The sequence below is a fragment of the Cydia pomonella genome, chromosome 7 (genome assembly GCF_033807575.1).
Source record: "Cydia pomonella isolate Wapato2018A chromosome 7, ilCydPomo1, whole genome shotgun sequence".
NCBI classification, from domain to species: domain Eukaryota; kingdom Metazoa; phylum Arthropoda; class Insecta; order Lepidoptera; family Tortricidae; genus Cydia; species Cydia pomonella.
Genome location: NC_084709.1, coordinates 17024915 through 17049766, shown reverse-complemented (window position 1 = coordinate 17049766; position 24852 = coordinate 17024915). Strand labels below are relative to the sequence as shown.

The following is a 24852-nucleotide window of genomic DNA, read 5'->3' as shown; positions in this document are numbered from 1 at the left end:
AATCTCTCCAGAGTAGCGCTACAGTAGCTAAGAACCTAGGCGTTATTGACGGAGTGAATTGTGCTGTCTATGATTAGATTTTTTGTTCAAGTACTCTTTGTAGCGCCACCTATTTAAAGATTTTTGATGACACTTTTTGGTACATGGTTCTTTCGTTCCTTACCTTCCATACTCCTTAGGCAGAATTGTTGGAAAAGTGTCAGCTATAAATTATAGTTCCAAATCTCTCCAGAGTAGCGCTAGCGTAGCTAAGAATCTAGGCGATATTGACGGAGTGAAATGCGCTGTCTATGATTAGATTTTTTTCTCAAGTATTCTAGGTATTGTAGCGGCACCTATTTATGGTTTTTTTCGGACACTTTTTGGTATATGCAGATTTTGTTCCATAATAAAGTATGTAACAGAACGAAAGGCAAAGAAAGAGACCCATTAATGTTTAGGTTAGTAACTTTTACTATGGGACCAACCCCGAAATTGCGAAAAATTAACTCTCCCATAGGAAATTTCAACATCAGACCAGCAAAATGTATGAAACAGTCAAATTTTTTTTCGCGATTTCAGGGTTTGTCCCATAGTAAAAGTTGTTCAGTATGACCTAAACATTAATGGGTCTCTTTCTTTGCCTTTCGTTCTGTTACGTACTGTATACAAAAACACACGTCAAAACTTGCAAAGGCAAATGCAATTTGGATTTGTCAAAATAAAGATTCAAAATAGAATGGAATAGAAGACCCTTTTATAAGCCCCTGGGGGGCTAGAGGTTAATAATACTCTTCCCGTAAAAAATAGGGGTGGTTTGTATAGTTATATTGTCAGTAACAAGCCCTAAAATTCGTTGACAAATTATTTTTAGGAAATATTCTTCTTCCCTACACGTCTTTTACAAAATGACATCAAAAAATTCAAACCACAATTATTGAATTAATACGAAAATATACAACATATTCTCCTTTAGATTTAATACACAAACGCAAACGTCTGTTATAATTATCATTATCAACAATATGCCGTAGTGAACATTTTTGTCAACTTACTATTGGGCTGTATACAACATACAACACTTGACTATTGCTTTCATACAAGTTTACGAATAGTCGCTGATTATAAAGAACACTTTAGAGAAAAAATATAATGCAACAATAACAATAAAATGGAACAAGTAAATGTTTAAATAACATAATTTTCATCATCAAATGAAGGCAAAGCTCGATTTTCAGATGCTTCGCTACGTTTATGCGCTGCCATCCAAGACATTTCTTCCATTATGGCGAATGATGAAGTATTTCTCTGGGTAATAGCCGGTTTCGAGGCTGGAAAGAAAGACATAATAATTGTCCAATAGGTTTAGCACAATAACGCTGCGGCAGTATCTCGCGCGCTAGATAGACTACCAGTCTTTTCCTACACGTATTAACAAGAAAGAGACGGGTAGTCTACCTCGTGGTCAAGATACTGTCGCTCTTGTGCTAAAGCCAGGGATTCACTAGATGACAAACGTCAGGCGAAGTCGTGTGACTGAGAAACTTCGCTTGACATACTGATGATATGCACGACTTATGACACACTGGCGACATTTAGATCTGTTTTCCCATTACATTACTAATCATAAAAAATGAAACGAACTTAGAATGCAAAAATACACTAGGGCCGAAAAGAATCACTCTCAACCCGCTTCATAGATAAACAGTGAGCCACGTTCAGAGCATGAAACATTAAAATTATGGTTATAACTAATTTTGACTTCTTACCTTCCTCATCAGCGTTTTTCTTCATCTGCGGATTTACTTTCGGAACGTTACATTGTTCACAAGGCTTAAGTTCTATGTACTCGTCAGTCTTATAAGCCTACAAAACAAATAAATGTAATTAAATTCCACATATTTTCTTACCACATTTTAAAATAAAGTGTATCAGTCATATCAAAGTACATTCATCATTTCATCAATAAAATTCGTATGTGACTAATAGGCCAATTCGATCATACACTGACATCAGAATGATATCTGAATGTCATTTAGTTGCGGACACGTGACCGAGTGCATTTTGCTGTTATTTAGATGTCATTCTGATGTCAGTGTACGTTCGAGTTGGCCTGTAATTTAATTCAAAGGGTTTAAGAGGCTGTCAACACCCAATGTCCTTGAAATTGATGTTACTTAAACAGTTTTTAGGAAAGACTATTTGTTTTAGTCAAGTAAGAAAAATATATGTTCATATTAATTATATTTTAAAGACCGTGGTTGTACTCGATACATGATTGAACGAAATCGGCTCGATAGAAAATAATTGCAAAGATTGGTCTTAAAATCACAATTAAACGGTTCTATGTCTTTATTGTTTTGACTTATGGGTCTGCAATTAAAATCACAATTTCAAAACATTTATATCTAAACCACTGTTGAGTAAAATATTACACTAATAATCCACTTTTTTTATATAAATATTTTTCTTATTATTCCCTTGCCCTTATTTACTCCGATACAAATAGACAGTGTGCGCGCTTTAGGTATTGATAGCCTCTTAAGAAAGAATATATAATATATATGTATAAGTATATCTAGATAGATTAGTGATATTTTTGATTACATTTGCTCTAAGAAACTTTATATGTATAAATAATTCAACTATTTCAGTAATAGGTATCGTAAGTTCCAAAGGTACTTAAAGATATCGCTTGACAGAATATTAAATCAAAGACAACAAATAGAGTTGGGTCATAGCATGAATAGTACCACAGTAACTGAACAATAGGTACAGTACAACACAATATGAAGTACAGCAGTGATGTTACTTATAGTAAAGTAGTAGAAAATAAAAATACAAATATGACCTTTCCGTCACTGCCGATCGTAGTCGTATTTTCCCGTGGACATTGAGTGACAGTTACACCTGGAGGAACTCGAGTCACAGATGGTATAAGAGTGTGTGAGCCACCGCAAAACCGCTGGCATATATGGCTTCTGTTAATTAAAGGAGGAATAAATAACATTCATAATATAAAGAAGTGAATGGCGCAATTTGATAAGGCAAAACCTATTACACTTTTGACATTGATACAAAAAGGATGTTTTGTCGGACTAATCATTCAATGTTGTACGAATATGAAATATCTTTTGCCACAGCCAAAAAGTTAAGTTACGCATACTATTAGGCACACATAGACATTTTTAAAAAAATTAGGTACAGAAGATAAAATTTCCTAGCAAGTTTATCTACTATAAAAACTTAGTACATATTTACATCCAGGATATATAACATTCCAATACCTTGCATCCTTAGGATGCGCTACAGGGCGTCCCGGAATACATAGTCCTACATGGTCCCCATCTTCTTTTGGTACGTTAGGAGCTTCGACGCCGTCTGCTGATGCTCTTGTCTTTGTAAAATTAGGTAGCCTCTGCACAGGAACTTCTATATTCATACTGGCAGGAGTACCGCAGCATACGCAGTCGGCGTCACTGAAGAGTTTCTTCCTAATGGCGGCAGCACGAGGTTCACCAACTACCTCTATCAGCTTGTCTACCTTGTCTTTCAGGTTATTGAGATGGTGGTTTATGTCCTCACGAAGAGCACAGATGTCTTTCCAATCACCCTTTTCACTTATTGATTTAGCAAGGTCATCTATAGCCATCTAGAAAAACACCTTGTTATATAGCATTGTGTAAATTAGGAAATTAGACACCCTATATATATATATACATATTTAACTAATGCAAGTGTCAATGTAGTGGTAAGTTATGTATTTACTATATTGGCCGCTTATAAGATTCAACGTAAATAAATTTGTCATTATCGTGGTAAAAACTTGAGTGTGCAAGAATCAGTCGAGTTGCAATAATTTCACAATAGTATTATTTCTATTTACCTGCCAAATGAGTTCTTGATTATTGAACTTGTTATATGAAGCATTAATCTTTGTTTCCATATCCGCACAAACTGCATTAAATTCCCCTGCGGAGACCATCCCGTTCAGGTTTTCGATGCCCGCTTTATCGCGGAGCACATCAGCAATCTCTTCTCGATCGGCCTTGGCATCACGTATTAACTCAATTTCTTTCCATATTCTCTGTATTATGTAAGCAAAAAGTTTGATAAACAATTTAAAAAATGTATTACAATTACAATTTAAAATATTAACTATCATAACAGAATTATCAATCTACATGTATTGTTATCAGAATCATATCTTGCATGTATAATACAATATTGTACATACATTCGTAGTTCATAAGACTGTCTTACATTTGCGACTCCATCTTAGAAAAAAAAAATACTACCCGGAAAGGACCACCAACTAGAAAGGCTTGGTACCTGTTTAAATATTTAATATTATAGATTGACTATAATCTGGTAAATGCATTTACTTGTATGCTTTTTACGGATATTTATTTCTGCGTTATAATTTCATTTATTTATATGTAAAAATACTTATATACGTACCTTTTGTATATATCATTTTCTATTAACCACAACTCAAGCCCTATTGAGCATACTGTTTGGTTTTATCGACTTGCGTAAGATTGTCCCTTAACAATATACCTAACAAAAATGTATACCATACCGCTAGGTCCAGAGTCATATTATTCTGAAAAGTCCTCAGATCCTTCAGTTCAACTGTTGTATTTTCTAAATCTTGCTGCAATGTGTCTAGTCGTATATTTAATTCCTTTAGAGCTGCAATTAACATAAAAACGAGTTGATAGTGTTTTCCATTTTAATGATGATGATGATCTTGATCTTGTTGATGAAGATAATGGTGTTGGCTGCAAACGTTGATGTGCTGATGGCAATAATAATTACGAAATGAGTAATAGAGACAACTGTGATCACAGTGGTGATGAAAACGATGGTGATGACGGAACGGAGACGACAATCGTAATGATGATTCGTTTTAAAATTGTAAAAATAGTTGTATAATCTAGGCTTGGATCATGTAAAATTTATGCAGCTTGCATATCTGCATAAACATTATACTTACCTTCCGGTGCAGTGCGTATATGAGCTACTTTGTCTACCATATTTTCTATTCCTGTTTCTAGTTGATACTGCATCTGAGTCAACTGTTCTTGATAGCTGCCAATCTGTATAGTTAAATTTAAATTAAGTTTTGCGTATGATTTTTTTTTATAAAATGAACCTTTAGAAATAATTTGTGTACCTGTGATGAGAGGCTAAAGTCTAGGTTAATAAACTTTTCAGCATATTCTGTGATTTCGGCTTCTAAATTTTCAATACGTTCTCGGTAATTTACCGATTCTATTTTTCTTTCTGTAGGCAAAAAACATTAAATAAAACAAAGGAGACTTATTTGGTTCTAAATGTGATTCATAATTTACTTACCAAGTTGTCCTAACAATAATTCAGTATTTTTGGTATCAGTGCCAGTAGTTTTAGAACCTTTTTTTACGACTTGCATAACTTCATCGTACAACTCATGCATAGCGTTGCTGGAATGCGAAATATTACAATAGGGGCCGCTTGTGCCATCCAGGGTTAGCCATTAACTCTGCGTTGACCGATTAAACCGGAGTTATAACAATTTAACCCTGTGTTAACGGTTAATTCCGAGTTAGTGTCTAACCCTAGATGGTGCAAGTGGCCCTTAGAGTGACTACCAAATAGCTGATATCAACACATCTTTCGTACTTAAATTCGTCGCGGGATACCCAATCAGCTTTTACATGTTCCTCTTTACGTGGCAAGCTGATCTCATTAAGAACACCTCCACGAGCAAAGTTTGTTTCCAATTCTTGAAATTGTGACACATTAACTCCTGGAGTCTTTTTAGCCAGTTCAGTGAGTAAGGATGTCATAATTTCGAAGGCTTTTTCGAAGGTCTGTAGTCTTGCTGACATTTGAAAAGCCGCCATTGCTTCCGTAAGAGAAGCTCCGGATCGAAGAGCTTTCAAAAACTCTGCATTTTCGGGAAAATTTGGGATGCCTATCGGGTCAAATCGGGCTTCGAGTTCATGAACGACATTAGCTAATTCATCGAATTGTTCTTTAGTCACCACACTTACGCGTGGAATGCGACCTGCGCACGAAAGAGTATTTATAAGTATAAATATTTTTAGATATAACATGACAATTAAAATAATTAAAATTTCATCATGTTGCTTTACCTTGAGGTGAAACTGCATCAGCATGGAAATAAAAAGACAGATTATTTCAGTAGTGTGTTAGAATGTAGTTAAATAAGCTATACTTTATCTTTTAGGTACAAACAATAATTAAAACAAAGAAACAAAGCTTTGTGATATTAATTTAATCAAAACATTTGTATCTGTTTTGTTGATATGGTATTAAGTCGTTGTTTTATTTGTTTGCACATCTTTTTTGCAAGGATAATTTCACAAAAAATGCTATGTCATAAAATTTAAATGGACTTGCTCTTGAACTTACAATAAAAATACTTTTATAATAAGCTTAAATATGATAGAAATCTTTACCTATAAGTAGATTTTCCTTGCCTGGAAACAGAAGAATAACATTAAAAACCAAGAAACCATCGCATCATCAAATCATCTTACTATATAGGCTGATTCAATAATTGACATAATGATTTATTTTTGATAAGCGAAATAAATAAAAAAACTCACCGAATGAATGCACTGAAGCCATCGGAGATGGCGATAAAGCAGGATCTTCATGAGAATCGGCTCGCTACGAAACGGAGATCAAAAACTTTTCAATAAATCAGTAACATGAAATATATTGTATTTTTGAAATATTTTTGGTACCTTTGATTGTAAAATAAAATGCTTAATTCAGTGGGCTAGATTGGCAAGTCAATATGCACAATTACGCAAATGATCGCATATGATAAAAATACCTGACTTATGATCCTGATTTCTCGCTCTCGCAGCTCTTCCATGTCCTTGAAAAAACATAGATATTCATTTTAGCGGCCAACTTGTTATTCAATTTTTCAAGTTAATTACATTTATGTATATTATAGTTTATCCAACATAACTGAACACTGGTAACATTTCAGTCATTACGTACTTGCAATTTTTAATAAGCTAAGTACTTTTATATTCAATGTACCTATTTTTACCGTAATCTATATATATATATATATATATATATATATATATACAGCGTGTGTTTTTGATACGACCGCATAATCCAAGGGTAACTAGTTAGTTTAGGCTGCAATTGACACACTTTCATAGGTTTTATAAAAAAAATACGACTTTTATTTTTCCATATAAAATAATTCAGAAAGCAATGTGTCACTACATTGTTTTGACTCAAAACGTCGCATTTAATAACGTGACGTCACAACTATCACAAGAGGCCATGATATATGAAATATATAAAAATATGCTCTAGTAGTTAAGACTAAACAAAAAAAAAAAACATTCAGAATTGTTTTATACCTAGCACTAAAACTTCCTCTAGTTTAAGGTATATATATCAAATAAGTTTTTGGCAAAAATTACATTTTTGGTACAAGCTTTTATCGCTGACAACTAATGCTAATACTAATCGAGACAATTCTTAAAACCCCAAACACAATTAGGTTGCATTGTTTTATCACAGAGTTCCTACGGCTACCTCCTGTCTCCATCATCATTTAGCTTGTAGGTACCATATTGCATTGTCACCCGACTTACATATGTATGCAATTTTTCAGCTTCATCGGAAACCGGGAAGTGGGTCAAGATTAACTTGCAAGATTTATCCCATACATACTAACAGGGCAAGTTAAATAAAAGCTTGTAAAATACACACTGTATAAATGCGTATGTCCTGACTAAATGACTGACTCTTCAACGCAGAGCCAAATCTACAAAAGCTAGAAAGTTGAAATGTACACATCAGGTTCCGTCTATATTGTGAAAAATATATGTCTGAGGTTCAAGTTTTATTTTAGGCTAGCAAAGTAGGAACTTCGTAAAAATACATTTTAATAAAATAAAATAAAAGTGATTTAAGCCTTTTTGATAGTTCATTACCTTAGGGGGTTAAAAAGCCCTTAGGTCGCATGGTCCGACTGGCTAGTCCGATCAATCGGAATACGAATATATTTTTTTCCCGCTGGCTCGATTGATCGGAGTATAAGGACTTCTCTAATTCTCGTAGTCCTACTATCGGAGTAACGGGATTTTAAAAGTTCGTCTAGTTCGATCGACCGAACCACGAGGTCGTGTTTTCTTCCTGTTGGATCGATTGATCGGACATAACTGTAGACTTGATATTATTGCTAAGTCCGGCGAATGACACATAAACGTTATCTCATCTTAACTCACTACTAGACACTGGCAATTGATAAGTTTTCTATATGTTCTCTGATAAATATGTAAGACTTTAAATTAAAATAAAATTTGGGTTAAGAATATACCTACAGGGTGGAATTAGATTTTGGGTCAGTAAGGGTAGCTACCAGATCCCGTGCTGCTAGGTAAAAATGGCCTTAAGAGACCATCCCTCGATTTCAAATTGATGAAAATTGGCGGTAACAGATTTCCGGTAAAACATACAGGGTGCGAGAAAAAGGTCATTTTGTTGTTGTTTTTGATGCCAATCGACTCCATTCCTACCCAGGATCACGTCGAAAGTAAGAAAACACTTTTGTTACCAGAAAAGTGTTAAAAACCAGATGTTGGTAGAGTACAAAATTAACCAAAAAATATCGGTCGGACTAACAGGAAAAATAAAAGTTGTGTGATCGGATTAAGAGGATTTTTCAAGGTCTCGTGGTTCGATCGATCGAACTAGACGAATTTTTAAAATCCCGTTACTCCGATAGTAGGACTACGAGAATTAGAGAAGTCCTTATATTCCGATCAATCGAGCCAGCGGGAAAAAAATATATTCGTATTCCGATTGATCGGACTAGTCAGTCGGACCATGCGACCTAAGGGTTAAAAAGGGGTCAAAATATTGTATCTGGTACAATTTTTTTTTCAATGAGGGGCTCGAAACTTCACAGGAAATAAAAAAAGGAGGAAGACAATGTCTTCCTCCTTTTTTATTTTCTTATAATTTGTCTTATAATACGTGTTGTCAACGATATAAAAATGCAAACGAATGAAATCGTGGGAAACAGCTATAGTATACATATTATATAATCGTACCATTAGCAACATTAGCATCATTTCAGTTCAGATCCTATCAGTTTTGTTTTATTAGTGAAAAAAATAAATGCTTACATCTTCGTTAGTATCGCGTATTGAAGTTGCTTCTTGTAACAGGGGGTCGCCTTTGTCATACTCTACATGCTCCTCAGTACCGTCAGACACGGAATGCATGATAGTTTTGCTGGAATGAACTTTTACACCTCGTTCTTTTTGGCGTTCCGTTTTATCTTTTCTTACTTTCTTTTTAATACTTCTTTCGCTTTGGTAAGTTTCCAACCCTTTCTTTGTTTCTTCTTCTTGCTTAGAGTTTTCTTCATCTTTCGATTTTTCTTTTACATTAACCTTTCCTTCGTCTTTTGAACTTCGTTCCTCATTTCTCTTCACATGTTGTCCTCTTCTCTCGTCTGCCTTTCTTTTTCCCCCTTCTTTGCTAACTCTGGTTTGCCTATCTTTATTGCCAACTTGTATTCTAATTTCAGAAATAGTTTGACTGGGATATATACTTGTTTTGGAGCGCTTTACACTTCGGTCAACGGAAACTTGCACTTGTCGGTGAAGGACTCTCAATTGGTTGGCAATTATGATTATTACTGTTTTCAACAATCGAAAGTTGATTGTACTATTTGTCTGAAATATGAAAACATCTTTTTAAGAATAGTAAAAATAATTTGGTTTTAGTAAGTATGAAATACGTTTTTCGTTGCATGTTGTACAAGTACATTTAAAGAAATATTTCATTAAATTTAATTACTTACTATTTCATCCGGAAAGGCGGTGTCTATTAATTCCTGAACACTCATAATAGTATCAGACATGATTAATTATTTTGATTAGGATAGTGTTTATCACAATAACTTTTAGAAAATAGTTTGACATGTCAAGTAACGTTGTAAATCTAGTAGGTTTTGGTCGCTCTGGCTTAAATATTGTATTCAATAGTCGAGAAATCGTTGTCGTTACCAATTTTTAGGGTTCCGTAGCCAAATGGCAATAAACGGACCCCTTATGGATTCGTCATGTCTGTCTGTCTGTCCGTCCGTATGTCACAGCCACTTTTTTCCGAAACTCTAAGAACTATACTGTTAAAACTTGGTAAGTAGATGTATTCTGTGAACCGCATTAAGATTTTCACACAAAAAATAAAAATAAAAATTTTTTTGGGGGTTTCCCATACTTAGAACTGAAGCTCAATTTTTTTTTTCATCAAACCCATACTAGTGGGGTATAATATATTTTTTTTCTAAACTGAATAGTTTGCGTGAGAGACACTTCCAAAGTGGAAAAATGTGTCCCCCCCCCTCTGTAACTTCTAAAATAAGAGTATATTAACATGCAAACTTCCACCAAAAATTGGTTTGAACGAGATCTAGTAAGTAGTTTTTTTTAATACGTCATAAATGGTACGGAACCCTTCACGGGCGAGTTCGACTCGCACTTGGCCGCTTTATTGATATTTATTTTAGCTAGGTGTATAAATACACGCATTGTACCTGCTTGCCAACAAAATATATGTTAATTTAGGTACTTGCCTTATAAGAAGACCTCGTGATAAATCTACACATAATTCATTGATAACAAGGGTTCTGCAAGAGCAGTCAATGTTTGGGAATTCGTATTAATTTTCTCATTCTAATAGCCACTCATTATTTTTTAAATATGATTCATTTGAATTGTACTGAAATTGTCCGTTATTTCTTATAAGAATGAAACAGTGGAAGTATGATTTAATTAAATAGATATTAAACACAATTGCAGTTGTTTTAATGAAACATGGTTTAAGAGAATCTGGTAAATTCTATTGCATGTAAATACATAATTATAGAAAAACTAAAATTATACAAAATAAATTAACCTCAATTAAATTACACACAAGATAATAATAAAATAATTAGTAAAATAAATGTACTAAAAATCATAACCATATCATATCAACGGGTGGAAACATTCCTACAATAAGTACCGGACTTTGTAGAAAATCTAGATACTAGTTTAGTGGTCTCCGACTTGTGTCTGAAAGTAAAGAAATCTGCTTATTATCAAACATTATCAAAATGAAAATTTTATTGATAGATAGATAGATAGAATACTCTTTATTGGCACACCTCAGTAAAAAGATAAATATAATATTATTGATATTATAAGTTGTAAATTCTAAGAAAAAAATCAATCAATGATTTCGACAGCTGGTGGAGGGCGCTGCACGGCTACGTAAGATATGCAGAACACTCTGTCAAAAATTGACGTTTAAAAATCCATTACCGTTCAGCGCCATCAAATTCAGCAGTCAAACTCGGGACATGATTTTTACAGACTTTACAAAGTTTGTAACTTTTATGAACAATGAAAAGAAAAACTTTATTTCAAGCAACTAGTGGCCCATAAATACCTTAAAAGTAGCATACATATTCGTATTGCAAAAAGTATAATAATCTTATATTATACATATGTGCTATCATATCGTATTGTTGCCCACGGCCTCGCTTATAGGTAAGTTAAAAATACTTAATGCGCTTTGTTTCAAGTGACACTATCTGACTTAAGCAATAATTTCAATCAAATTTTAATTTAAATTTTAACCCTTTTCCAGGCATAGTATGGTTTATCGACCACATAGGGGCTAATAGAATGTCAACCTTAGCAATGAGATTTAAGGTACAATATACATTGGACTTTCGGGAAATTGAAATATGTTCGATTTTTTATGGAAAAATTGTATATTGACGGCCTGGAAAAGGGTTACAGGTATAGGGAGCGAGCATAACCTGTAAAAGGCAGCACAGGCGACTTCAGATTATTGGTGAGCGGTAAATGTAAATGTGAAATTTATGCTTTCAATGTAGCTCACAAGATGGCAAACCAAGAAAACATCCGAGTCCGGTAGATGGCAGCACTAAAGGAGTGAATGGTCAATATACATGTTTATGTTTCCGATTCACGCCACACGATGGTAGGTCCTCCAATGACCACGGTCCCTATACCTAGTTGTCTACGTCAATATAATAAATCGAAGTAAGTGTATTATTAACCTTGTCAGTGTCAGGGACTGCAGCGCTATTCGGCGAGTCTGGGTGCAGCCTTTTTATAAACAATTCTAACAACTCCTCTGCTGTGTTAACAATTTCACCGCAATCGTGTTCGCAAATATATGAACTGAAAATTAAATATTACATTAAAACTTCTTTGTACATCTTTCCACATAGTACCTAAATAACAATAAGTACAATTTTTTGTCGTTAAGTTACATTTCAATATGATTATTTACATCTATGTATATTCTCAAAAACAAAAACTCATTGGAAGGACTCTCTAGGATGGATTTCAGAAGTGGAGCCACCAAGATTTTTGCTGTAAATGGGGGTGGTGGGGTCTCTCAACATTATCTTGATATCTACGTCAATTAAGTTACTGGGCCAAGTTTGGTATCGTTTTCGTATAAATCGGGGATGCCGAATTCATTTATGGTATCACATTGGCAGCGTTTCGAAGTAAAAGCACATGAAATATAAAAAAAAAACACGCATAACTGCTTAACCGACTTAGTTGAAATGAAGTATATAAATTTTTAGAATCCCAGGGAAGGACATAAGATATTTTGTTTATCAGAAATCATCTTTTAAAGGAATGAAAAAAAGGGCGGGGGGGGGGGGGGCTACTCATACCACACTCATACCATACTATTTTTCGCTAATCCGCTGACCCACTCCGAGTAGCTAGCGGACGACCTTAGGAGCTGCTCGTCGTATACGCTTTATTTTGTATTATTATTGACATTTTAGCTTATTGTATAATTGATTGTATATTTGATTTTACATTCTTTACAAATGTTATGATAATGTCTACCCTTGCTCAAGAGGATGTGGGATCGGTCGTCCAGGTATGCAAATTCCTGCGATTTCTCCGTATTTATATTTAGTTTTATCGGCAGGAACAGGTGCTGTAGAAATAATTTCTTGCCAAAGTCTCAGATTAAGCTCATCCTTCACTACTTCGGTTGGCGCTCCACATGATAAACATTTCTCGTCGCGTTGTACTTTTTTATCCGTTGGATATGTCTTAGGTGGCATAACAATCGTAAACATGTCGTCTAAATCCTTATCCATTCTCGTAAAACGTTGCTGCATACTGTCGTTTAATGTGGCTAATTGGATTATATCAGCACACGCTCCGCATTTTGCAACGAAGTTGTCTATTGCGAACTGAGGAGGAGAGGTGTTTAGATGATTAAGATTCACAAGAAAATAGAAGTTTTACAAATGTAAAAAATGCAACTCGCTCTGTTTTTACAAGCTTTTATTTTTATGCCCTGTTAGTTAATGTGGGTCAAATCTTGGGAGCTAAACTTGACCCACTGCCCGATTTCTGATTGAGCTGAAATTTTTCATACATATGTAAATCGGATGACAATGCAATATTATGATGACATGGTGCTGATCTGATGATGGAGACAGGTGACCATGGGAACTCTGTGATAAAACAATGCAAACTAATTATGTTTGGGGTTTTAGAGTTCTTTTTCTTTGTTATAGTTGTAACTTTAACATTGTGTGCTCGCATATGTATAATGAAAAAAATAATTGAGGCTATATACGTGCCACTGCTCGCCACAGGCCTCCTCTTATGCGCGAGAGGGCTTGGGCTTATAGTCCCCCTCACTAGCCCAATGCGGATTGGGGACTTCACATACACCTTTAATAATTTAATAGAAACTCGCTTCGGGTCTAGAGCTCTCATACGCTAGATTGTCAAAGTTAGAAATCTAAATCCTTACCTGCCAATCACATTCCTTTGAAAATATTTTCAATCTGAGATTTTGAAATGTATCTTTGTTACTTGCGGTTACAGCGCCAAATTGAGATTGAGTCAGCAAACCGTTTATGTCCTTAAGAGTCAACTTATCGCTTAGTGCTTCAAACATTTGTTGTCGAGTACACTTTCGATTGCGAAGCAGTTCAACTTTTTTCGCAAGAGTCTGTCATAGCAAAAGAAAAAAATAGATTGTACAAACTATCTTTGAAATTGAGGTAACTGATAATTAGTAAGTTGTAACTTACTTCCAATTTTTTAAGATAATGTTCAATATCATGCTTCAATTCAACTTGTATGTATTCTGTGTTGACTAAATCACTTTTATATTCTAAAAAGGTCTCAACTATTTGCGCAACGGCTGAAAATAATATTAAAACTTCATATAACTTCTTGAAGTTTTTTTGTACATTTGGCTACTTATTATAATAATGGCTCGTACATTTCATGCCGTTAACGGAAAAATGACGTCACGATACATAGAGTATGATTCCAATTAACATTTTCGTAATAATTAATCATTTGTCAACCTCCTTAGTTAACCCGTATAGATTCTTGACAATCAGTACAGTACCCCTAGTGTAAATAAATTCGATTTCGAAACGTGACGTACGCGTTTGCGTTTAGTCTCATTTTGTATGTGATTTAGAAAGAGCGCGCCAAGCGGGACGATTTGGAAACTCAAAATCCTATACAAAATGAGACTTAACGCAAACGCGTTCGTCACGTTATGATATCGATTGAATTTACACTAGGGGTACAGAAACGTCTAACTGCGACTTTCATCTTATTATCACTCAACTAAATAGTAAATTATTAGTTTATAAAATAATACATATTTTTGATGTTTAACAGTGTATTTTATGTAACAAGTATTTATTTTTCTGCGCGTCAATTGGTAAGTTATGTAAATTTGTAGTGTTGTAAAAAACTGCCTGTATGGTGAATTACGTCTCTTTTGCGTCAACGGCATGAAATATAACATAAATAACATTATTAAATTTCTATTTTAAAATTTTGGTTTGATGATGTTAGCCTACTTTCTATCCTTCTTATAAGAAACTACTTATTGGTAATGGCTCACTATTTTTTGGGATTTTATTATTATTTTAGTTAAAATAGAGACCCTCTTGACTCACAGTTAACCACAATGTCATAACATAAACTCAGTAGGTTTTTTTTCAATATTTTCAGATGCATTTCGTACAATAAATCAAACAAAAGTGAAAAGAACACAGTAAAATATCAAATACCAGCCGCATCTTCTTTTGGAGACAACAAAGAGTCGGCGACTTTGTCCAATGCCGTTTCCAAGTCGGCTTGCATGAGGAGTAAGTTATCTTGAAACAAAGCTATCTAGAAAAGCGAAGATAGAAGTTATGTTACTTTTCTTTTATTTAGCTTATTTACAACAACAATAATTAGAACAAAATATAACCTGGGTTGTCATACGCTCATCAATATCAGCAACTGCTTTTCCACATTTATCGATCTTATAATGCAATCCGAAAATTTCATTAAAATGTTTTTGAATTAAAGCTACTCGGATCTCTGTAAAATAGACAATGCTTCTTTGATTTGAATGATTCACAATAACAATACTGTTGCCGGAGTCTTTAATAACGCGATTTTATTAACTCTTAAGTGTAATAACTTCGTGACGGTGACAAAGTGCTAAAAATATCTATACACTACCCTAATATATGGGCCTAGTGTATACATATTTTTGACACACCGTATCAATATTTTCAGACGTGACCGTACTAACCACAGCCATAATAGCACTTGTGGTAGTGCCGTTCACGAGAACGTTCTCTTTCGAGAATATTCTACATAGTAAACAGAAAACGTTCTCGGGAACGGCACAAATCTAATAGCACTGTTATTAATTCTAAAGGTAAGTAGTATGGTGTTCCTGATGGAGAGTAAGGTTTCCGTGCTTAACGCTTATAAAAAACTAGATAAATTACCGTTTCCTCCTAGAGCTCGGCCACATTTTTCAATTCTTGCATCGGCGATTGCCTGTTGCATCTCTCTTATCACGGAGAAAAGTATCTTTTCCAGTTCATCACTGAAATAAATTATAACTTTATAATGATGATGCTGCGGCCACACCCTTAGAAATAGGCTGAATATGGACTTTGCCGAATAGGAATATTTGGCCAAATATATGGTCCAGATCTTACCGAACCGAATTTTCGGCCGACTCGCAAACAATCGAAATAATCCAAAAGTATCTCATCGTGTGTTTTCATTAATAATATTAACATTTCATATTTAAATTAAGTAAAATAAACAAATAATAAATAAATATATGTATATAAATATTATAGGACATTATTACACAAATTGACCGGTTCGCTATCTGAAGGTTGTCTGGAAGAGATCGCTTTATAGCGATAAGTCCGCCTGTTGTTACCTACTAATTTAAGTCCTGTCTTTGTTCAAAATTCAAAATTCAAAATTTTGATCTGCAAGTAGGCCTCAAGGGCTCTTTTACAAGTCAATACAACATTTATAGAAACATCATATAGTGACATGAAAAATACATAACATTTTATCTATACAACAGCCAATACCTGGGTAAACATTACATTATAATAATCTTAAAATAAATAATTACTACAATACAATAGAGATGTATAGTCTCTATGGTTAAAAACACATTAAATCTGGAGATGTTTGTAATATGAGCTTTTCTTTAGTAGTGCACAATAAAGAATTTTATTATTATGTCCGTCTTTTAAAAATTCTCGGGACCATGGGGTCCCGGACATTTGGAAGGCATGCGTGGGGCCGAAGCCAACACGTAGATGCCCCTTGTAATAAGACAATTTACTCTAAATGTAACGTGACACCAACCGACGATTATCCCTGTTCACACTATAGCAGTGCACCCAAGGACAAGCCCCGGTTAGTGTAGGACTATTGTAAATAAAAACCGGCCAAGAGCATGTCGGGCCACGCTCAGTGTAGGGTTCCGTAGTTACTCTTCCGTCACAATAAGCTAAACTGGAGCTTAAAGTATAGTAAATTGTTAACCAAGGGATGAAACGGTACCTTTCACCCGAGTTAAACAAATAGGCAAATTTGCATAATCAGTACCTAATTAAAGTAAGTCTTTTTACTATGAAGGGAAAACTTTTTGCGATAACTCAAAAACAGCTAAACTGATCATGTCCGCTATAGTTTTCATTCAATGTCTTTCTTAAGCTCTACTTCCACGATTTTTTTCATATTTTTTGGACCTATGGTTCAAAAGTTAGAGGGGGGGGACACAATTTTTTTTTCTTTCGGAGCGATTATCTTTGAATATATTCACTTTATCAAAAAAAAATTCTTGAAAACCCCTATTAGTTTTAAAAGACCTTTCCAACGATACCCCACACTCTAGGGTTGAAGCGAAAAAAAAAATTCACCCCCACTTAACGTGTAGGGGAGGTACCCTAAAAAAAATTAAATTTTTAGATTTTATTGTACGACTTTGTCGGCTTTATTGACTTATATATCCATGCCAAATTTCAGCTTTCTAGCACTAACGACCACGGAGCAAAGCCTCGGACAGACAGACAGACAGACAGACAGACAGACAGACAGACAGACAGACGGACATGGCGAAACTATAAGGGTTCCGTTTTATGCCATTTGGCTACGGAACCCTAAAAAAGAGTACCAAAATAAACCGGGCTATTGGGTTGGTTGCAAGTGGACTGGTAACCGGGACTATGGAGAATACTATGGCACCTGCCCTGATCATATGTTTTTAAAAACACGACAAAATGGGCAGGTGGTGACTTGCCAACTCACAATATGGGTCCCCGAAAACGGCCGCTCGCACGGAGCGACAAGGGGACAACATTGCGTGAGCGGCTCAGGGTGTGGAGAGGTGTACGCCGCTTTCTACCCAGTGGCTGTAAGCAGCCACTGTGCCAACTCGCGTCTTATGCAAATTTCACTTCCACCCTGCGAGCATATAGCTCTGACACCCCACTCTGGACGGCCGGTAAAGGCAAGCCAGAGGTGAGAGTCCTGCGGCCCCTACTCAATGTTCACTCCAGCCGGCCAATCAAGGCAAGCCGGAGAGAGGGACCTGGCCGACTCTCGGGGGTATGGGACCTTATTATTATAACCTTTATTCATTTTATTCAACATCCCACATGGCAGTAATCTCGTGAGCCAAGTCTAGGTACTTACTGGACTTGTCCTTCTCGGCTTTCACGAGTTTCTCGTCATGGGGGATGGTGACGTCGACGAGCACTGCCCGGCGCTGCGATCGGTCTATCAGCACGATGTCAGGCTTATTGGCAACAATAGTCCTGTCAGTGATGATAGATCGATCCCAATAGAGCGTGGCACGACCATTTTCGAGAACTGGCACAGGTAAGTACTTGTAGTACGGCACCTCGTGGTCCACAAGGCCGCATAGGAGAGCAAGCTGCTGGTGAATAATTCTGGCTACGAGATTATGTCTGTGCAAGTACTCGCCGTTAGCAAGATGAGAACAACCGGAGATGATATGCCTGAGTGACTCTCCGGGACGGCGGCATGCCCGACAAATGTCGACCGTACCGTCCTTCAGGATATATCTCCGGTAGTTATTCGTCATGATAACTTCGTCCGCAATTGCACAGGCAAAACCTTCGGTTTCTCCGAAGAGGTCCCCGAATCGTAGCCAGTTCACCGATGCGAGCAGGTCTACATCGGGTCCCGTGAGGGCCTTGTAGAACCGCCCGTGTAGCACCTTACTCTCCCATGCCGCCTTGCGATCCGCAGTACCTAGTACCACAGGTTTGCGCCAGTTCTCGTTTGTCAAGGAGAGCGGCGTGAGGTTCCTGTCTACTGCCACCACATCACAATGCATCCCACACTCTTTGTTAAGGAAATAATTCCTGAGATTTCACACCTCGCGGTTGTGGAGATCTTTGGCGTTTAGGAAGCCTCGACCTCCACACTTCCGTGGGATGTACAATCTCATAACAGACGAGCGTGGGTGTAGCATACGATGTGTGGTGAGCAGTAGTCGGACCCTCCGATCCAGGGCGTCCAGCTCGGTCTGAGTCCACCTTAGTATGCCAAAGGAGTATATGAGTAGGGGCATTACCCAGGCGTTGAAGGCGCGCACTTTGTTGCCTCCTGACAAAAGACTGTTAAGGACTTTTGTGAGCCGACTGAAAAAGCGCTCCTTCACCGACCGTCTAATACCCTCGTCCTCAATACCCAACGACTGTGACATACCAAGGTATTTGTAGGTTTCTGATTCAGAGATAGATCTGAAAGACATTGTCTCAGAAGGTTGTAAATTTATTGAATTTACAACCTTCCCCCGCTGTACATGCATAATCGCACATTTATCGACACCAAACTCCATGTTGATGGAACTACTGAAGACTTCGGTGGTCTTCAGTAATTCCAACAAGTCTTGGCTATTTGGTGCAAATAATTTGAGATCATCCATGTACAAAAGGTGAGAAATGACTTCACCCTCTCTCCGAAGCCGGCAGCCTAGTCCCAAATCCTTCAGCAGGATGCTGAGGGGATTCAGAGCTAGGCAGAACCACAGGGGACTCAGACTATCACCCTGGAATATTCCTCGCTCAATCCTTATAAAATCCTGCGGCCCAGGGCGGTCATCCCCGCCTCCTGGATGACGAAGGACTGTGGTCTACTGCCTCATACACGCGCTTAGGAAGGCTCTTAAAGCTGGATCAACTTTATACAGCTCTAAAACTCTCCCCAGCCATGAGTGAGGCACCGAATCATAGGCCTTCTTGTAGTCAATCCAAGCGGCTGAGAGGGCCCCTCTGTTCCGCCGGATTTGTTGGCAAATGGTCATGTCTATGAGGAGGAGCTCTTTAGTACCACGGGACCCAACCCTACATCCATTTTGAGCGGAGGCCAAAATGTTGTTAGCGACAATGTGCGCGTTTATTTTTGATATCAAGATGGATGTAAGGAGCTTGTAAAGTGTAGGCAAGCACGTGATGGGTCTGTAGTTCTTAGCTTCCGTGGTACTACCGGACTTATAGAGCAGGAAGGTGACACCAGTTGTTAAGGAAGGTGGGAGAGAACCAAGCTCGAGGGCTTGTTGAAACTGTGCTGCCAAGTGCGAGTGCGAGCATCGGAACCATTTTAGCCAGAAGTTGTGCAATCCATCCGGCCCAGGGCTTTTCCAGTTCTGGGCCGTGCGGATGGCACAACTTACGTCATCGGGGCTGATGTTGACTGCCCCCATAGGTTCGATGGACTCGCACTCACGTTCGACAACACTCATCCAACCTCCCTCGGTGTGTTCGACAGGCACTGACCAGATGCTACGCTAGAAATTAGTCATGGCAGTGGCATCCGGCGACCGCGTGTCGGACACACGAAGGTTGGTTTCCTCCCACTTTCGGTATACCTTCCTTTGGTCATTATGTTATTATTATTATTATTGACTAAGTCCCACAGTAAGCTCAATAAGGCTTGTGTTGAGGGTACTTAGACAACGATATATATAATATATAAATATTTATAAATACTTAAATACATAGAAAACACCCATGACTCAGGAACAAATATCCATGCTCATCACACAAATACATGCCCTTACCAGGATTTGAACCCGGGACCATCAGCTTCGTAGGCAGGGTCACTACCCACTAGGCCAAACCGGTCGTCAAAGTCAAGTAAAGTAGTCCTTACTTCAATTTTAATTTTTAATTTGATAATTTTATTTATTTTCTTTGGCATTATTGGTTTTATGATTATGTTGTTTTTTGTTTGTTGCTTATTATTATTATTATTTGGTATAAAATTGACGATTTTTTTGTAATTTGTGCTATTTTGAAGTGTAAATAATGTGTAATTTCGAATTAGAAATAAATATATCTAATCGAATCGAATAATAAAATGAATAACGAGAGAAGTTGCTTGAAAAATTTCTGAAGAAGCTTACATTTTACAGTTAGCACAATCGGATTGGGACTAACTTCGAAATCTCTAGAACAGTCATGAAATTTGGTATGTATATAAATTAAAGTCCCCCTTTTCATGCCCACGCTATTTGACATTTGGGGACCTCGAGGAATCGCAGCCATATTGGAAAAATGTGTACCAGCCAGGAGAGATTCGCTTTAATGTTACCTTACACTATATTTTCATAAAGAATGTAGATTTAGAGTAAAACGCGAATCTCTCCTGGATGGTACACATTTTCCAAGATGGCTGCGATTCCTCGAGGTTCCCTAATGTCAAATGATGTGGGCATGAAAATGGGGCCTTTAGTTTATTATACATACCTAATTTCGTGACTGTTCTACAGATTTCGAGGTTGGTCTGAATCCGATTGTGTTAGAAGCGAAGCATATAAATAAAACTATTGGTGCAATTTTATTCACATTAAGAATGTTTATCTACAGATGTTGGTAAGTTAATAGATACTAAGTCAAAATCTATACCTACTTGCCTACTAATATCAAATGTGAAAGTAATCTTTCTGTCTGTTACTTCCTCACGCTTAACCTAAGCCGCTGAGCCAATTAAGATGAAACTAGGTATGGGTACAAACAAATAAATAAGTGTACATAAGTGTGGGTCCCGGGGAAGAACATATGACCTGCTAACATGAGTTACGTTCTCGCGCGCGACTCCATATATCTTGCGTGACTTCAAGGATGGACTCGCGCGCGAGAACGCAACTTATGCTAGACGGTATGATAGCTAGTTTTGTCATCATTCTACAGATGAAGACATTGTGACTTTTTCAGCTACATACTTACTAGAAGTAATATGTTAAGTGTTATGTGATAAGACTTCGAAATAATCCCAAGTGAATGAAGGAATGAATATTGATGAACCAACGTGAATTATTATGATTAATCATTAAAAATAACCATACTTCATTTCTCCATGTCTCACGTTTTCTTGTGGTTTACTAGGTACTACAGCTTGACCTCCTAGACTAGATTCAAAAGCCTGACCACCAGACGCCTGAAATATTTGGTTGTCGGTGTCATGCGCTTCTAGCAGGCCCGTTATTGGATCTGATTGAGGGCCTGATATTTTTAAGCTTTTGGGTTCATTCCCCGACACAGATATTTCGTTCAAAACTGCTTGTAGTTCTGTTTTCGGTACTTGACTGGCGAGTTGTGTGACAATCTTCAATAAATGCGCAAGTCTGTTTTCTGCTCTATCTAGCCGTACCGAAATATTCATAGCTGCTTTGGGATGAGTCATGGAAGTGGTTTTTGTAAGATCGTCAAATTTTTTTGAGATTCCAAATTTGCTCTGTAGTTTCCGGATTTTCGCTAGCAGACGATTATACTGTTCTTGGGTTACCACTGGATTCAAATTGGCGGTCGGACCTCCTTTAAAAATATATTTTTAAATAGAAAGGAGAAAGTATACATTAAAGATTAAATTCAATTACTCTTTTCATATGTACATACGTTTGTTTTCTCCCGACGGTGTTATGACGGTGGCAACTGGTATTCCAAAAATAAAAGATAATAGGTTAGTAAATAAATATAGGAAGAAATAGTGAATAATGGATCTATTATTTGTGTCTATAAAGCGTGTACTGTGTATCTCATATTCTTAAGCAATTGAATTATTCTTTCGAATAATAAAACTTTCTTACCGATATATATTTTCTCGTGCTGTGTTTCTGTAATGAAATTGTGATTATAATTATATTTTTGGGGATTTTTGTATTTGATGTTTGTTCTTGTAATAACATATACATAATACTTCCGAGTATAGTGCTGAAATGCAATAGGTACTCACCTATAACATCATCATCACTGGATTGAAATGTAATTTTTCTTTCATGTATTTCTTTCTAAAATATTAAAAGTCAATGGTTAAATTATATTTACATCTATTTTAAAACCCTAACAAAACAATAACTCGAGGACATACCCCTCTAAATATGCCAGTATATGACTTTGATCTTCTTTCAGAATCGGTTTTACCTTTATGGTCAAAAGGTTTTTTTGTTCTAGTTTCGCCACTAATTGCACTTTCACTGGAAGGTTCGTCAGATGGCGAGTAATAGTTCTTCGCTCTATTTCGTTCAGATCCTTGACCTAAGTCCCAAGACCTTTCATCGGAATGCTTTCCTGATCTACGTCGCTCGGAGGGATATGTTTCGCTATAGTCCCTTTTTCGTTCGGCTGTAGATTTTATATCCTTACGTCTTTCGGATTGAGACATGTCGTCCGAGTGCTTTTGAGATTTACCTTGTCTCGCTGAAGACATTTCATCGGAATACTTTTTGGCATTTTGTCGTGAAGCAAGAGACTTTCCCGTGTATACTCTTTGATGGGCGGCTGGAGATCTTCCATCAGAGTGTTTTCTGGTTCTGTCTCGTTCAGATGGAGATGTTTCATGACAGTACTTTCGAGCTATAAGCTGCTCAGACCTATATACTTGAGCTAGACGCTTGGTTTGTAAATGTTTTTCACCTGTACGCTTATGAGATTTTTTGGTTGAACGTTCTTCAGTCGAAGACGTTTCGGTAGAACTGTCATCAGAAAAACGCTGTCGAGGGGGTATTTTATAACTTGGCAAACTGGAACGCTTTTGTGGCCTACGTATTTTACCTGATTCATCTACTAACAATCTGGCCTTTCGTTTTTTTTTCTTTCCTTTAGTGTGAATTTTTATTTCAGTCACTACAAAGGTGGATTTTGGAGCAATTTTTTGGTGAACTTCAACTTTGAAGTGTCTTTTAAGTAGTTCCATACGCCTCGCAAGAATGAATAAAACAGACCCAACCATTTTTAAGTTAACAGGACAGTTGCTCTGTGAACGAATACAAATTTTTAATGTTAATATAAAAATATTAAATTTATTTATAAAAATCAAATAAAAAAATATTGCTTGTTCGCTCTCGCTCAAAAGTAGTATTCGTTACATTCTAGAGACGCAAAGTTTTGATCCTAAGTTATCTGTTTATCAAAATATCAACCATTGTGTGGGATCTATCATAGCACCCATTTAGATTTCAATTATTTTAGCCGTGGAATCGGCCCCGGCTATATTCAATTATAATAATATACCTAAATTTTACTTTAATTTGTCTACTTTGACAGAGGGCAGTTTGCTGGCGAATAAATGGAATTTAAATACTCAACATTAACCCAAGGTACTTACTCTATAAGTATGTATAAAACAAGAAGCATTCGTTGTCAATATGTATGGGCTAACGGCACTGCATCATGTGATTACGACGTTCCTGATATTTTCGTAATGCACTTTTATGTGGTTCCAGAAACAGGCCACGTCTCACCACATGACAGCTGCGACGATCACCGTCAACAGCACGTTACTGGCGATGCAGGCGCCATCAAGGCTGCGGTAACAATTCCATTGGACCGGCCGGTCTATAGGTACGAGTATCGTGAAGAACTTTTGGCATACAATAAAAATAAAAATAAATCTATAAGACTTACATCTGTTTCACCAAAAGAAGCATCTATCATTTCCCTGACGGTCAAAATGTTAAAATTTGCCATGATGTATATTTATAATATATTATTTATCAGAATCAAAAATATAAACCATTTACAAAAATGACAATTACACTAGTAATTGTCATGTAATTGCATTTTAAATGTCAAAACTAGTAAAAACTAAAGAAACGTCATATTTTCTTCTTAAATATTCTCATTAAACATATATATAGCATTTTCTGTAGATGGGCCTTATGCATGCGCCCGTTAGGACAAAACAACGGGGCACTTAGGACATTTTAGAAGTAGGCAGAAATGAAAAGTGAGACTGTGACAAGGACAAACAATAGCGCGTTCTCTGCTACATCTACTGGAGTTTAAGCTTTTATCAAAGAGTAAAGTAAGTTTATAGGAAAAGAGAGCCCTCTTGGATCATTTTAAGGAAACTAATTTCGAAGCGCTATCTCGAATTTGCATCCGAAACTAGCTATGTATGTGTGCGTGCACATCTACATATGCATCCGTATGTG

At 36.6% G+C, this 24852-nt stretch overlaps 2 protein-coding genes across 3 annotated transcripts; both read right to left on the bottom strand.

The window, feature by feature from the left end:
- Window positions 1-935: 935 nt before the first annotated feature.
- LOC133519504 (uncharacterized) lies at window positions 936-24406 on the bottom strand. Its single transcript, XM_061853510.1, has 25 exons — window positions 24323-24406; window positions 22788-23672; window positions 22653-22707; window positions 22507-22533; window positions 22316-22351; window positions 21786-22234; window positions 15143-15245; window positions 14138-14250; window positions 13041-13282; window positions 12113-12236; window positions 9159-9713; window positions 6833-6877; window positions 6600-6663; window positions 6450-6470; window positions 6123-6134; window positions 5647-6034; window positions 5341-5447; window positions 5159-5268; window positions 4979-5081; window positions 4562-4674; window positions 3866-4066; window positions 3267-3631; window positions 2831-2960; window positions 1749-1845; window positions 936-1310 (listed from the first exon to the last, which is right to left on the bottom strand). The coding sequence occupies exons 1-25, from the start codon at window positions 24383-24385 to the stop codon at window positions 1168-1170; spliced, it is 4551 nt and encodes a 1516-aa protein (XP_061709494.1). The 5' UTR covers window positions 24386-24406; the 3' UTR covers window positions 936-1167.
- Window positions 10948-15224, bottom strand: LOC133520000 (uncharacterized). Of its 2 annotated transcripts, XM_061854235.1 has the most exons (6): window positions 15143-15224; window positions 14138-14250; window positions 13855-14055; window positions 12927-13282; window positions 12113-12236; window positions 10948-11096 (listed from the first exon to the last, which is right to left on the bottom strand). In XM_061854235.1, the coding sequence occupies exons 1-6, from the start codon at window positions 15213-15215 to the stop codon at window positions 11076-11078; spliced, it is 888 nt and encodes a 295-aa protein (XP_061710219.1). In that variant the 5' UTR covers window positions 15216-15224; the 3' UTR covers window positions 10948-11075. The 2 variants fall into 2 exon arrangements, with proteins under 2 accessions (XP_061710219.1, XP_061710216.1); XM_061854232.1 differs by lacking the exon at window positions 10948-11096 and having other exon boundaries at window positions 11851-12236.
- Window positions 24407-24852: the final 446 nt, after the last annotated feature.